The 13,660-nt window shown below is 39.7% G+C and overlaps 1 protein-coding gene across 5 annotated transcripts in view; it reads right to left on the reverse strand.

Moving 5' to 3' along the window:
* Window positions 1–13,660, reverse strand: part of TRIO (trio Rho guanine nucleotide exchange factor) — a 365,950-nt gene that overhangs the window by 234,822 nt on the left and 117,468 nt on the right. For all 5 annotated transcript variants that reach the window (XM_031003167.3, XM_031003166.3, XM_031003168.3 and 2 more), the window contains exon 2: window positions 4,638–4,712. In XM_031003167.3, coding sequence (XP_030859027.2) covers window positions 4,638–4,712 — 75 coding nt within the window. The remainder of the gene's footprint in view (window positions 1–4,637; window positions 4,713–13,660) is intronic.

Consider the following 13,660-nt stretch of genomic DNA (forward strand, 5'->3'; position numbering starts at 1 on the left):
AGATTTTTTTTTTAACCATACCTTAACTTTTAACTATTTTTTAGTTATTACTGTGGAATTATGCTAAGTTTTACTTAAAATTGAAGCAAGTTGGGGTTTTTAAGTCTTACAAATGTAAAGCAAAATAAAACAAATGATTACAGGTTTCAAGCTGATGGCATATCCACATGGAGAGGAACTGTTTCATGTGACTTTAAAATACAGTAGTAGGTCTGTAGATTTCTAATAGCATACATCCTCAGGACCAAGACAGGAAGAAAAATACTAAATTACATTTGGTAGTCATATACTGTGCTAATACCATTAGCATTACAAAGTAAGTAATTATGTCCACATAAGAACACTTTTAGATTCATGAAACAGATATCCACAAATATATAATTGAAAAAGTAAAATGAAGTATCTATAATCCTAAATTTGAACTATGAATTTTAATATAAAGTCACGATATCATTTCTCATTAAAATGCGTGTGTGTGTTTTCCCCCAGATTTGTCCACTAAAGAGACACAAAAACGACAACCCACCCGGTGGATATGCCTAGCAACCTGTATTGTTTCCCACTAAAAGGAACCAGGGCTCTTTAGAGAAATGGCTGATTCCAGACCTGAGGCAGGAATTATACAAGATGGTCCTGAAACATCTTGTCACATCAGCAAACAAAACTTAGGAGCCAATTTGAAGAGGCTCCCATTGGCCAAAGATAGGCCAATTTTAACTTCATAAGAGAGAAAATGTGTAATGAATCAAAACATCATATATATTTAAAATCATGCATTTGAAATAAGTCTTTATTGGGGGAAAAAACAAACAAACAAACAATGGTCCTTTTTCAATAGCCTGAAAACTGGTTACGGACAGGAACCAATCACTTATCCTACTTCTCCTGTATGAACTCTTTCTCAGGACAATCAAGTAAGTGGTGATGGGACATCTCTCTTTACGGGATATCCAAGTTAATAAATGAAAAAGAAAGGACATAAGTAGAATATCACCATCTTGCAACTCTTAAATACTAGATCTAAGCAATAATCATCAATGAACACCATAAAAATAAGACAAGACTCTCCTAATAAAACTCCCTACGAAACTAAACAATCACACCCATTAAGTATTTTTGCCACCTTCCCTGCCAGATCAAAGCTTGGTCTAATCAAGCCTCAAGACCTAACTCCTAGTCTGCAAGAAATACGGGGGAAGTGAAACATGTTAAATGACCACCCAGTGATACAACCAGCAAAATCTACACTATAGGAAAATCCACAGGAAGACACCTTGATTCCTCGCTTCCTAAAACATCAGGAGGTAAGACACAAAGAACCTACGGGTTAAAAGAGCCTTACCAGACATCTCAACCAGCGGCAGTGCATATGAGACAAGCATAAAAATTTGAATACCTATCGGGTTTTTTGGGGGGATATGAAATAACTACCTTCAATTTTTAGGTCTGTCATTGGTATTGCAGCGGTTTTTTATAACATTTACATTTAAGAGATAAATAATAAATATTTATAAATAAAATAATATTTGGAATTTACTTCAAAATTATCCAGAGTGAACGGAAGACTAAGTGGAAATATAGATGAAACAAGTTGCTGAAGTGGGCTACGAATTTGTACAAATTCACTATACTATTTTCTTTCCTTTTGATGTTAAAATGTTCCATAATAAACAGTTAAAAAAGAATGCGTTCTTAATTCTGGTGGTTGTCGTGTGAGATTTTCTAAGGCTCAAACCCTAGTGGCATAGGAACCACACTAATAGTTGACATTATATGTAAGATGCCATTAGGCGCAAACTCCATTAAATATAAACTACAGGGCATTTTTACGAGGTTTGGTAGTCTTGTGAGGGCTGCATCCTCCATGGGCAGAAGAGGAATGCTGCGTCCTCATATGGCTGAAGGGCAAGGGTAAAGCCTCTTTATAAGGGCCTTAATCCCACACAAGGGAGGAGCCCTCATGGCCTAATTGCCTCTTAAAGGTCCCACCTCTTAATAGCATCACACTGGCAACATCTGAATTTTGGAGGTGATCCATCAAACCACAGCACCGTCCTCTGACTTCAAACGCAAAGTCAGTAAGACATTTAACCTCACTGAGTTCATCCTAAATGAAGGAAGTAGTACATTCTATCTTACTTAAGCGCAATCAGCATTACTTTTTAGAAGACCTAGACACTAAGGATCGGAAATATTCAAGTTCAAGAAATTATCACTGGGTTTATCACTGGGTTTTTAGAGATCTTGACCTAATAAGTATCTTTTAAAATCACTCATCTTTTGGCCTACTTTTACAAAGCCCCTGCCATTTTATTTAGATTTAACTATTAAAAGCCATTCACATGGACAGCTTTTACAAAGATATCATAATATTCCCTAATATTTTTTAAAATGGGGTCAGAGCAGAAAGTAAATTAGTGATTGCCAGTGCTGAGGGCTTGGGGGTGGATATGGGGTTCCTGGGAGGTGATGAAAAGGTTCTGGAATTAGTGGTAACAGTTGCACAACCTGGTGATACACTAAAATCCACTGAATCACACGTTTTAAAAAGGTGGATTTTAGAGTATGTGAATTAGATTTCAATAAAAAAGAAACAAAAAAATGAGTTAGAGATAAATTTTATTTTGTAAAGTTTATTCATTCTTTGTAATTTTCAAAAAATGTAATACAACACAAGTAGTCAATTTCTACTTAATTTTATGGGTTTTTCCCCTCCTAAAGGAGATAACGATAAGCGTAAAACAAAGAGCAATGAGCTCATGCTAATCAGCTTTGCCAGTTCTGGTCATAAATTAGGAATACTGTAAAAGTGAGGTGACACCTACTAACGTCACTTTGCTAACACTGCTGGAAGCTCTACCATCGCTAATATTTTAAACAGTTCCTACTAATCTGTGGTAAAAGCAAAACTTCCCACCCCACCAAAGATATCCAACTTTATGTAACCCTGCAGAATTTAAGTATTTATTAAACATTTAAGACAAACTCTGAAAGACTGCCGATTTTGTTTCTTTGATTAAAAGGTAAACAGTTTTAGTGTTGACTGTAAACTATATAAAAATGTCAGCCGATAATATATTCTGTATTAACTGCCTAATAAAAGCATGAATACAAATAAAACCCACCAATCTTAACCTTCCACCTTTCTTCACATGTCCATCTCCACGTACTAATGAAAGAAGAAAATGGAACAAAACGTTCAGAAACACAAGAGGGGTCAGGCGGAGCAGGTGCTGTTATCACAGACCCAGACTTTAAAAATAAAAAAACTGATAAACACATGAACTCAGCTTTAAGCCTTCCTTACAGATACCTCTAATTTTTATAAGTAGAGTCTTTCAATTTCTCTGTTTGTAAACTACAAAATCAGGGGTTCACAAAGCTGGCATGAGTCCTTACAATGCAGTTTGTCAGTAAATGATTAGAGAAGAGCAAATAAATGCTACTTTTAAAACTCAGTGTATTATAAGCCAGTATTTGTTTTTCACCATGTGTTTCCAACAATTTAAAGCACCTTCTTTTCATGAACTACTTACACTCTTCTGTGAACCTTCCAAATACATAATGAATTAGATTTACTCCCACAAAATCAAACCACATTAACAGGGGCCAAGAAATATTACTGAACATGAAGCAAAACAAGATTAGCAAAAAACACCATAGGAAGCTGCATCTTAAATATATAGCAGTATCACATGTCCAAAGGACAGAAAAACTTATAAAAGCAGCTAGCAGTGTTATAAATTAAAAATGATATGTGTTCAAGAGGATACACAGATCAGCACAGAATGCCTATTTGAGAAAGATAAAAGTTCTCAAGGGAAATTCATCTAAAAGCATGTGACGACAATCTACAGATGTACTTCCTGATAGAGCAGAAAAATCTTGCAAATCTTTGTCTGGTAACAAGTGAACTGGTGCCCAAAAGGTATAATATCCAAGGGCTGTTCTGTTTATGTGGGAGGGAGGCCCCAAGAAGACAGTCCGAAATGGCCTAACACTGACTATGTGCAGAAGAGAGGGCAGTTAGGTGCCCCCAAGCCCAAGGGACTGGCCCAGAGTCTGTCTGCGGGCGGGCCAGGGCCTCAAAGACTGGGTCTACAGGGAAACAGACTCAGCTGGTAAAATCACCAGGGCTTCATCGTCCATGACATGGGTCCTAGTTACTCCATGACCAGAGAGCCACAAAGGAACAGATCTCAAGGAGAAGCAGGCGTCCTTGCCTCCCAAAAGACAAGGCAACAGAGGCAGGTACAGAGTACGAGAAACAAAAGTGAGAAATTCAGGACCCATCTACATACCATCACATTCCCACCATCTTTGTTGAAATGATCGGATTTTTAAAATCAGTTTTTTAACTTAACTGATTGGGGCAGAACAGCCGAATTTTTGTTGAATGGCAGAAACAAATATATTTTCATCACCAACACTAACTAACTTATCATGTGCCTCCTAGCTGGAAGAAAATGCTTTGGGCACTAATTTCTCAGAAACAGTGCTACAAGAATAAAGCAGTTCAAAATTCATAGAAATGCCAATGTTTTTATATGTTGTAGCAGGTGAGTTCATTTATTATGTCAGACTCTGAAATTGTGTCAGAGCAGTTGGATAGAGCAGAGTTGAAAGTTAAACTTTACCTGAAAGGTATGCAACTTTTTCCTTCAAAATTGGTAAAACATCCATAGCTTTCATTTCATCGTTTTTTCGAAACCCTGAAATACAGAAGGAGAAAATAAAATTACTGGGTTGCTAGAGTGACAGTTAATTCCTTAACCATTCTATCCAATGCCAACACAGCAGCTTTATCCAAATCCATTAAATCAACTTAAGAAACATGATCATAGCACAACATTTAAATTCCATGTCTGTGATCACAAAACTGTCTTCTATTTTAATGTTGAATAATGATTTGCACACAGACCCAGAGGCTCATGTCCCCAAAAGGCTCGCTCTCAGTCATTTCTAGCAATAACAACTTGGTCCCAAAAGGAGACAGGATATGAAATCAGTCCAGATTATTTACCAAATCTTAATTTTTATGTAGATTAATGTACATAAATCTTTGCTGGTGCAAAGAAAACAGCAACACTGCTTTATAAAAATTGCTGCTTGTGACATCCTAAAACCTCTAGGGGGAGCTCAATGCCTCATTCCATCAGACTTCAGGGTCTGGTTAAAAATACACAGTGGCAAGGTGGAGAGGGGATTATAAATAGCTGGGGCCTGGCTTTCTCCTTCCAGGCTTTCTGGGTCATGCCCCCTGGAGGAATGTCAATGGCTAATGTGGTCATATGGCCCAGTGCCACTCCAGCTTCAGAGGTGGCCAAGGTCCCTCTTCTCACTAAAAACCAACTCTGCCCCTACTCCCAATATCTTAGAAGGCCCAGTGGGAATATTGTAGAAAAGGAGCATGCAATAGGCAATTTAGGCCAAAGTCCATCTAAGCAAAAGGAATTCTTGCAGCCCAAAAACATCTAGCCCAGCTCACCAGGGTGAATGCCTACGTGGGAATTTGGGGTCCAAAATGTCCATACTCATCATAACTGGATATTTCTCTCGGCGATCTCTAACAGAGGTAATCTAGGTTCAGGGATGCCTACCAAAACTAGTAACTAACATTGTTAGCAGAACAATCTCTAGGAAAAAACAAAACACCACTTCCCCACCCCCATTTGTGTTTGTTTTTGCCAAAATAGTACAAGAAAAGCATCACAAATGCTAGCATGGTAATACAACCACAGCAAGATGTAGACTTGGAATTAGAAGGCAAGGAAAGTACTGAAGTCAAGGAGTGAACATTTCACTTTTGGTGTCCTGAGCAGCACCTCCCAGGCAAGCCCTGCTACAGGGAACATTTATAAAAAACGACTCTCTCCAGGCACCAGAGAATGACAAAAGCTGGGAGAGACACCTGGAAAAGGAAATGACCCTGGGTACACAACCCATCATTAGGGCTGTTAGCCTGAGGGCAGGGCCCCATCTAAGCAATGTGGAGCTTTTAAAACAAAAACCAGGTGAATTCCAAGCAGCCCTGCTAAGGATTAAAGATCTAAATCAAAATTTGAGTTGCTGCCCACTGCAAACACAGAGAATGTGTAGTGTGGGTCAGACCAAATTACACGCCTGCTAAAGCAGGCAAACAAGCAGCAACAAAATCAACATCTTCGGGAGGAATATAGCAGAATTCAGTCTCTACAACATTATCATTCATAGAAACAAAGAATGAATAAATCAGCAGTGTGATCTGATTTCTTAATGTAAATCGCTCCTGTCCATAGAATACGTCCACGTGTATAATGAACCCAGTTTAATGAGATTTAACTATGACACTGACAATTACCACAGACTTCACAGCAAACACATCCGGCTGAGGACCATGAGGTCCTAGGCAGGCTGCGTGGAACTATTCAGCCAGTAATGGGTAGATTTGACCGAGCTGGGGCCTCCACAGCACCAGGCCATTTTCCTTTCCAATGCACCATGCTTTGTGCTGGCAACCCACCAAGCTTTGAAAACAGTGGCTATTTATAAAAGGCAAAACATCTGAGCCAAGAGTTCTGCAATTTCATCCTCAGGTTCCTTCAAAACTCTTGAATGGATGCAATCTAGTCAGTAATTCACTGCCAGTCACCGTAACTCACTGAATGTGTCTGCAAAGACTGACTTCATCTGCCATGGCTGCCGTGGACACAGATGGCACTGGGGCAACTGCAAGGCAAAGAGGACTAAGGCTCCCCAGCGACCCTCAAAGAGACAAGCTGACAAACACCTATAAAACAAGGCAGACTATGAAACGTTCATAGGCAGCACGAAGTGCTATGGGACCCAGGCAAATGAGGAGGGGACAGATCACATGATAGACAAACACTAGGAAGGAGTAAGCAACAGCTGTAGATCCCTATCTACAGGTATTTGAAGGGAGGATTCCCCTTCTGTTGCTCAGATGAGAAAACGCATGCTTCCTACCATTCCCACATCCACACCCACACGTCATGGCCAGGACACAGCAAAGCCCTCAGACAGAGAAATGTCACCACCAACTGCAGCCCTGGCTCCGACACTAGAGAGACAGAGCCCCACTTGTGAGTCACACAGCCATCACCAAGAAGAATGTCCTGATCCCAATGCTGATATCCCAATAGAGGGCTGTGTGACCTGAGTCATCATTCCAAAGCATTTTTGACAATTACTGCTAACTTTCTGAATCACACCTATTTACTGATACCCACAATGGAGTGGAAGATGGAAGTGAGGGCTGTCATATTCCAGGCCATCTCACAGGAGGAATAGCATATTGATTTGAAAGTAGGGTGCAGAAAACAGAACTCAGTAAATGTCTCAATTTCCTATGTCCCACTATGAGTCACAGACTCCCTCCCATGTGACTTTTCATTTCTCAGAGCTGTAGTTATGTTAACCTATTGGTCCCTCAGTTTCCCCCCAAATTAAGGAAGACTCAGTCTTTCTAGAGGAAGAAAAGTACATGAATTAATGAGAAACTTATGTGAAAAGGTGCTTCACTTTTATTGCGATGTAGGTACATGCCCACGCATAGACCAGAATATAAATTCTAACCAGTTTAACTATATTTTTGTAGATCGTCACTGAAAAAGAGTTAATTTTATTTAAACCATCAATTAATACTTCAAAAACAGAAAATATAAAAAGGGCAAAAATATAAAACTAACCACACAAACAAACTTGAGTTTGTGGTTATTGTGGTGACTGGTCACTTAGGTATTATTTTAGATCTCATTTCCATTTAAAAAAAAAAACCAATAAGCAAAGGACTCAGGAAGCATGTATAAATACTAAAACCAGATTAAATATATCATATGTAACTTTCAATAAAAAGCAGGAAGAACCCAACCATGAAAGTTCCTCAGATCAAAAAGGCAGGCTGTGTTCCATGCCCTGAAGAGCTATTTAGGAAAACAGTGTGGAACTATAAAAACGTTCTAAAAAATTAAAAATAAGTGGCTTCTCTGCTATTCCACAGATTCTAGATTACACAGCAGATAAGACTCAACTCCTAATACTTTCTTCATTCATGCATTAAAGGATCTAACTGTGGTTCTCAAACTTACTGAACAGCAGCAAATATAGGCTGCCCTCGGTGGCCGCCCCCTGGAAGCACATACTTCTTACCATCACAGAGAGGTTCAGGAACAGCAAATACCACCGCAGAGAGGCCCTGATAGGATCCCAGACCTTATCTTTGTACCAAAGACCAGGCGTCAGCAACATTTCTACTTCTCAGTGCCAGCAGGGGGGTTTGTCAATGCTACTTAAATAGGTGGAAGGGGGTGCCACAAAGAGAAATTTGGTAAAATTAGGATTAACAGAAAGCCTAGACAAAGAAGAGCAACTTGAGAGGAGATAACCAGAGGGTAAATGGCCCAAATTGGGGGACATTTAGTTGTACCCATTTTTTGAATTATATAATTTTTAAGTTATATAGAGCCCATATTAAACTGTGCAGAAAAGACAGACTGGATTCCGTCACAGTTTGAGGCATATTTTGCTACTATCTGAAATACAGCAACCATTATGGACTCTTCTGAAAAGCTAGCTTCAGGAAACAGTGAAACAGCGAAACAGCAAGAATGGAGTCAGTCGAGGCTTATCTCTAGATGCAGAAGATGTTTCCCAGGGGAGTCCTTAAAGGCAGGCAACAAATATGTTTCTGAACCAAGTCTACAATGACTATGTTCAGAATGTTTACACTAATATTTGTTGAATGCTACTGAGGAAAACAGGCTTAGGTTAAAAAATCAGATTTTATAGTTGTTAACTAAATATAAATATATATAGGTGGTGCTTGATGATTTTCTTTCTGGTTTCAAGCCAACACACAAAAAACTGCCTTTCCCTAAAACAAATTGGAATGTTTAGAGATTTTAACATACTCACTTAAAATAACTACAAGTTTCAGCATACTACTTGCCAAAATTAATTCTGTTACCACCTTTTAAATTACTATTTGGTTCGACAGCATGTCAGTGTGAGCATAAATGTTAAATCTGCACCCCCAAATCACTTCTATTCCTTAATAATAAACATTATACTGTTCATCAAATGAATAGTTGCCTCTTTTTCTCTAGATCAGCCAATTTGCCAGAGGACATGTCTGTTTTGCTCCCTGCTGTATCCTAGATACCTAAGATAGGGCCAGGCAAAGGGCATTCATCAGATGTGGGTTGGCTGGGTAGAAAGATGGATGAAGGGGGAGGCCGAGGCAGGCAGATTGCCTGAACTCAGGAGTTTGAGGCCAGCCTGGGCAGAATGGTGAAACCCTATGTCTACTAAAATACGAAAAAATATTAGCCAGGAGCAGTGGTGCACACCTGTAGTCCCAGCTACTCGGGAGGCTGAGAAAGAAGAATCACTTGGACCCAGGAGGCGAAGGGTGCAGTGAGCCGAGATCATGCTACTGCATACCTGGACGGCAGAGCGAGACTCTGTCTCCAAAAAAAAAAGAAAAAAAAAAGAAAAGGAAAAGAAAGATGGATGGATGGATGGATGAATGAATCAATCAATCAATCAATGAACTCAACCAACAAATAAATATATTTCTACAGCATCTTGCCCCGAACCCCTACCCAAGAACCCCAAAATTCCTTAGTACTTTCTATTTTTGTTTTGTGAAATGTTAGGTATAGTTTAGCCTTCAATCATAGTATGATTTATATTCATAAGATGGAAAATTAATCTCTCTGCCCTAACAAGGAATATTCTGCAAGTTATCATTCAACAGTGAAATATCTTTCCACTGAATCAACAGTCTGGAACTTCAACTATCTAATACCCCACTGACCAGATCAATTACTCATCTTTCATCCTGAAACCCTGCAAAGAGATGCTGCACTGAGACAAATACCTTTCTAAGCTAGTCACTGATGACCAGAATGCTCGCTCACTTGGTCACTTCTGTGGCATTAAATTTAAGACAACAATAAGAAATAGTCCAGGAACAACAAGCCCCTCTCCGATTTATTTATAATAAAAAGCACCCTAGAAATATTTTCATGAGCAAAAGCTTTTATATAGCATATTACGTTAAAAATGGTATTTTTACATAATTGGCAGAAAGATGAATCAAATGAATCAAATTTTAAAATTTTTTAAGTAAAACATAGGTTTTATTATTTTTTTAATCCTGTATTTCTCCCAGGACTGCTGGCAGACACTAGTAATCTGAAATTTTACCTAATCTTCAAATTAAACTAGTCAAATGAGTTTTCCAGTAAAAACTGTTAGACAAAACACAGTTATTCCTTGACCATTTGAGCTGTTGAACAAAATGAACTGATGCGGTTCTAAACTGGCTGCGTCTCCTCCTTTAAAAGCAGCCAAGCCCACAAGACAAGCTGTGCTCCTCACCCATTCTCTCAGGGGTTTCATTTGCCTGTCAGCTATTCCGAGTTAGTGTTTACTAAATGGGAAAATAATCTGTGGGAAGAGATTGGAAAAAAAAAAAAAAAAGAATCCTACATACTTAACAAAACACAGGTTGCAGCAGTAACAAAAATGTTAATAAATAAGCCAGTATTTTTAAACAACCAGAAAAAGAAGGTTAAATAGTAAACTGGAGCTTCCTATAAGTACTGGGTCTTAGTGGTAATTACCGAATTTTACTCATTAGTTAATTTGGGGGAAACTTCGCGCGCGCACGCCTGCACACAAAGAGAAGAGTGATAAATCTGCATCACTTTGGCAGGCACCGCCCTCGCTCTGCAAGCGCACGCGCAGAGGAAGGTGACGTCACCCTCTCCGGGCCGGCCACTTCTCTGCGGAGCCCGCAGGATTATACTCTCAGCACAGGGAGCGGCCGCGCGTGGCTGCCCGATGTTTGTGCTATCAAGGGTTTTAGCTGTGCACGCATCTAGAAGTGATGCATAGGAAGGAGGCATTTTAACAAGCCTAGATCCCCTAATGAACATGTTAAAGGGTGGGGGGAAGACATAAGGTTATAACCCTCACTTTTTCTAATATGTAAAAAAAAAAAAATCAAAACATAATACAATGCTTATATTATTTTTTAACATAAATATATCAAAATCCACACTTATAAAATGCATATAAAATGAATTAAGACTTATGGACATGTTCACAGACAAGACCACACAAGAATATGGATGGGTTTCATAATACAGCATTACAATTTTTACCGATAACCTTTATGGTTATAACTGTTGGACTGGCTAATTTACCCCTTCACATAATTTTAGAAGCAACAGCCTATAACAGCATACCTCAAAGAAAGAAAGTAGTTTATTTTTTATTAATTCAAGGGAGTTAAAGAAATTTCAACTTAAAATAGTTCTAGTTTTTAATATAAAATACAAAAGAAAACCAAAATAATCAAAAAGACCATAACAAAAAAAATTTTTTTAAACAAATATATATATTTTTAATGTAAATGAAGCAATCTGTAGAACTCTTGAGGTTTGATGTTTTAATTATGTATTAATTGTGCAATGGAAGTTAATTTAAAAGCATCACAGACCAATGGAAGGGAATATTTTGATAGTCAAGAAGTAGTAGTATTATAAAGGGACTCTATTTCTTACAGTCTCATAAGTCAAAAAAGAAACCATGTGCCCAGGTGTGCCGTTCATGTTTGGATCCCCAGGGACAAGCACAGATCTATGCACAGAGAAAACTGATCCTGTTTGCCTAATGCCAGAATAAAGAACACATTCGTCTACCTGTCTGTGCATGTCCCTGTAAAGCCTGTCAGGGATGCCTCTGAGGCTGTATTCTGGAACTGGAGTTGCCCCACCCTTATCTACATATATACATCCCCTTACCCATACACACACACATACATGCACATATAGGGTTCTGTGATGCTGTCCTGCCCCAAAGACTTGCTTTACCGAAGTGTCTCAGGAAAGTGATTTAGAAATTTAGTGTGTATCAAATGAACCAGAGGGACAAAACTACTACAATTTGATCATCATATCAAGTGGTTTGATACACATCAGATCAAGAAGGTTGAGTGCTAAAAGAAACCCTATTCAATCATTGTATCAATCTGCTCACGAATTTTAACACTCTTACTCTTCTTCAGACAAAGAAAAAGAAAAAACTCAATTATCCCATGTGTTTTAATGCAGAAGAAAATCATATTCTGTAAAAGGCTTCAGAAAATAAAGCTATAATTCTACTCCTTTTCCTCTAGTATCTTTTTGATTACTACATAAGGAACTGGGGCCAGAGGGGCTCTCAACCACAGAGAAGTGATATAAACTAATTATCTGAAAACCTCTCTCAGTGCACATGGACTAGCTCTGCATGGAGTTGGGGGTGCTCATATACAAAGTGTAATCTAGAGCCTTTGTTGACCTTAGCCTGTTTGGGAAAGAAAGCAACACATATGAGTTGTCAGTTCCGTGGTACAGATATTTGGTATGGAAAAATCAGGGCCAGAGGGATGAGAACAGGAGAAGATGTCCTATCAAATAAAAGATCTGTGTGAAGTGTGGAAGAAGTAGTCCAAAACCGGGCAAACTGGAAAACAGAGAGCACTCCAGCCAGAGCAAGCAGCATCAATAGATGTAGACAAACAAAAACACAAAACATTCATGGAAGAGAAGAAAGCAGGGGTGGGGTGGGCTATTATAGTGGGGTTTGACTGATAGGTAGGAAACTGTCCATCACTGGAACAAAGAAGTGCCATGAAGAAGAGGCACCCACATGCCTATAGGATAGCCATGCCCCCCTGAACATCCAACCCTGCCTCATGCTCATGCCCACAAACCTGCTCCCCACAGTGTAGGTCCCAGCACAGTACCTGCCTCATAAACCAACGACCTCGTGGCCAAACCAGGAACCAGGCTTCTCCCTGCCCTCCATCCTCTCTCCCATCCCCTACCTCCATGAAACAAGGAGTTGTAGGGACTCCACAGTCCCATGAAGCACCCCTGTCTCTGCCAGCATTGCCCTCATGTGCTATTCCAGCAATCTCCTAATAGATGTTCTTAATTCCCTCGAATGCATTCTGCCACTCTCCCTAGCATGTTTCTCAAACAAATATCTCGTCATTTTACTCCCCTAAAATTCTTCAATGGTTTCTTGGTGCCCTCAACTACAGTCCCTCATGATCTGATGTATGCTGCCTCCACAACCTCATTGGTTCACCATTACCATCTCCCCAGGCTCACTCCAGGAACTGCAATTACCTGCAGGGAAGCCACATCTCCCCCTCACCACTGTACCTCCATACACATGCCTTCCCCTCCCCGCCCCCAACACACACCTCTTCTTCACCTGCCCCCAGTCTGGAGTCCCCACTGCTCAACTAGACACCGCCAAGATGCACTCCCACAACACCCCAAATCCTTATCGCACTGCAGGGGAAATATCAAAAGACTTCTCGGTGTTCCTATTAGCAGCTGGGCTCCTAAAGGAAAGGGGCTATGCTGAGTCCCACTGCATGGCAGTCTCACTGAGCAGACTGCCATGGCGCAGAGCATGAACTTAACACCCAGCTAGTTAAACCTCAAGATAGCAAACACGTGGTACTCTACAATTCGCGGTTCTGGGCAGCGTATCCATCTAGGCACAGAGCAATAGCAACAGCTCCAACGCATGCAACTGGCTATAAAAACTCCTTTGAAAAGCTAAAGTGACTCCATTCATTCTCTGTCTAGTT

Source organism: Gorilla gorilla, chromosome 19 (genome assembly GCF_029281585.2).
Source record: "Gorilla gorilla gorilla isolate KB3781 chromosome 19, NHGRI_mGorGor1-v2.1_pri, whole genome shotgun sequence".
NCBI classification, from domain to species: Eukaryota; Metazoa; Chordata; class Mammalia; order Primates; family Hominidae; genus Gorilla; species Gorilla gorilla.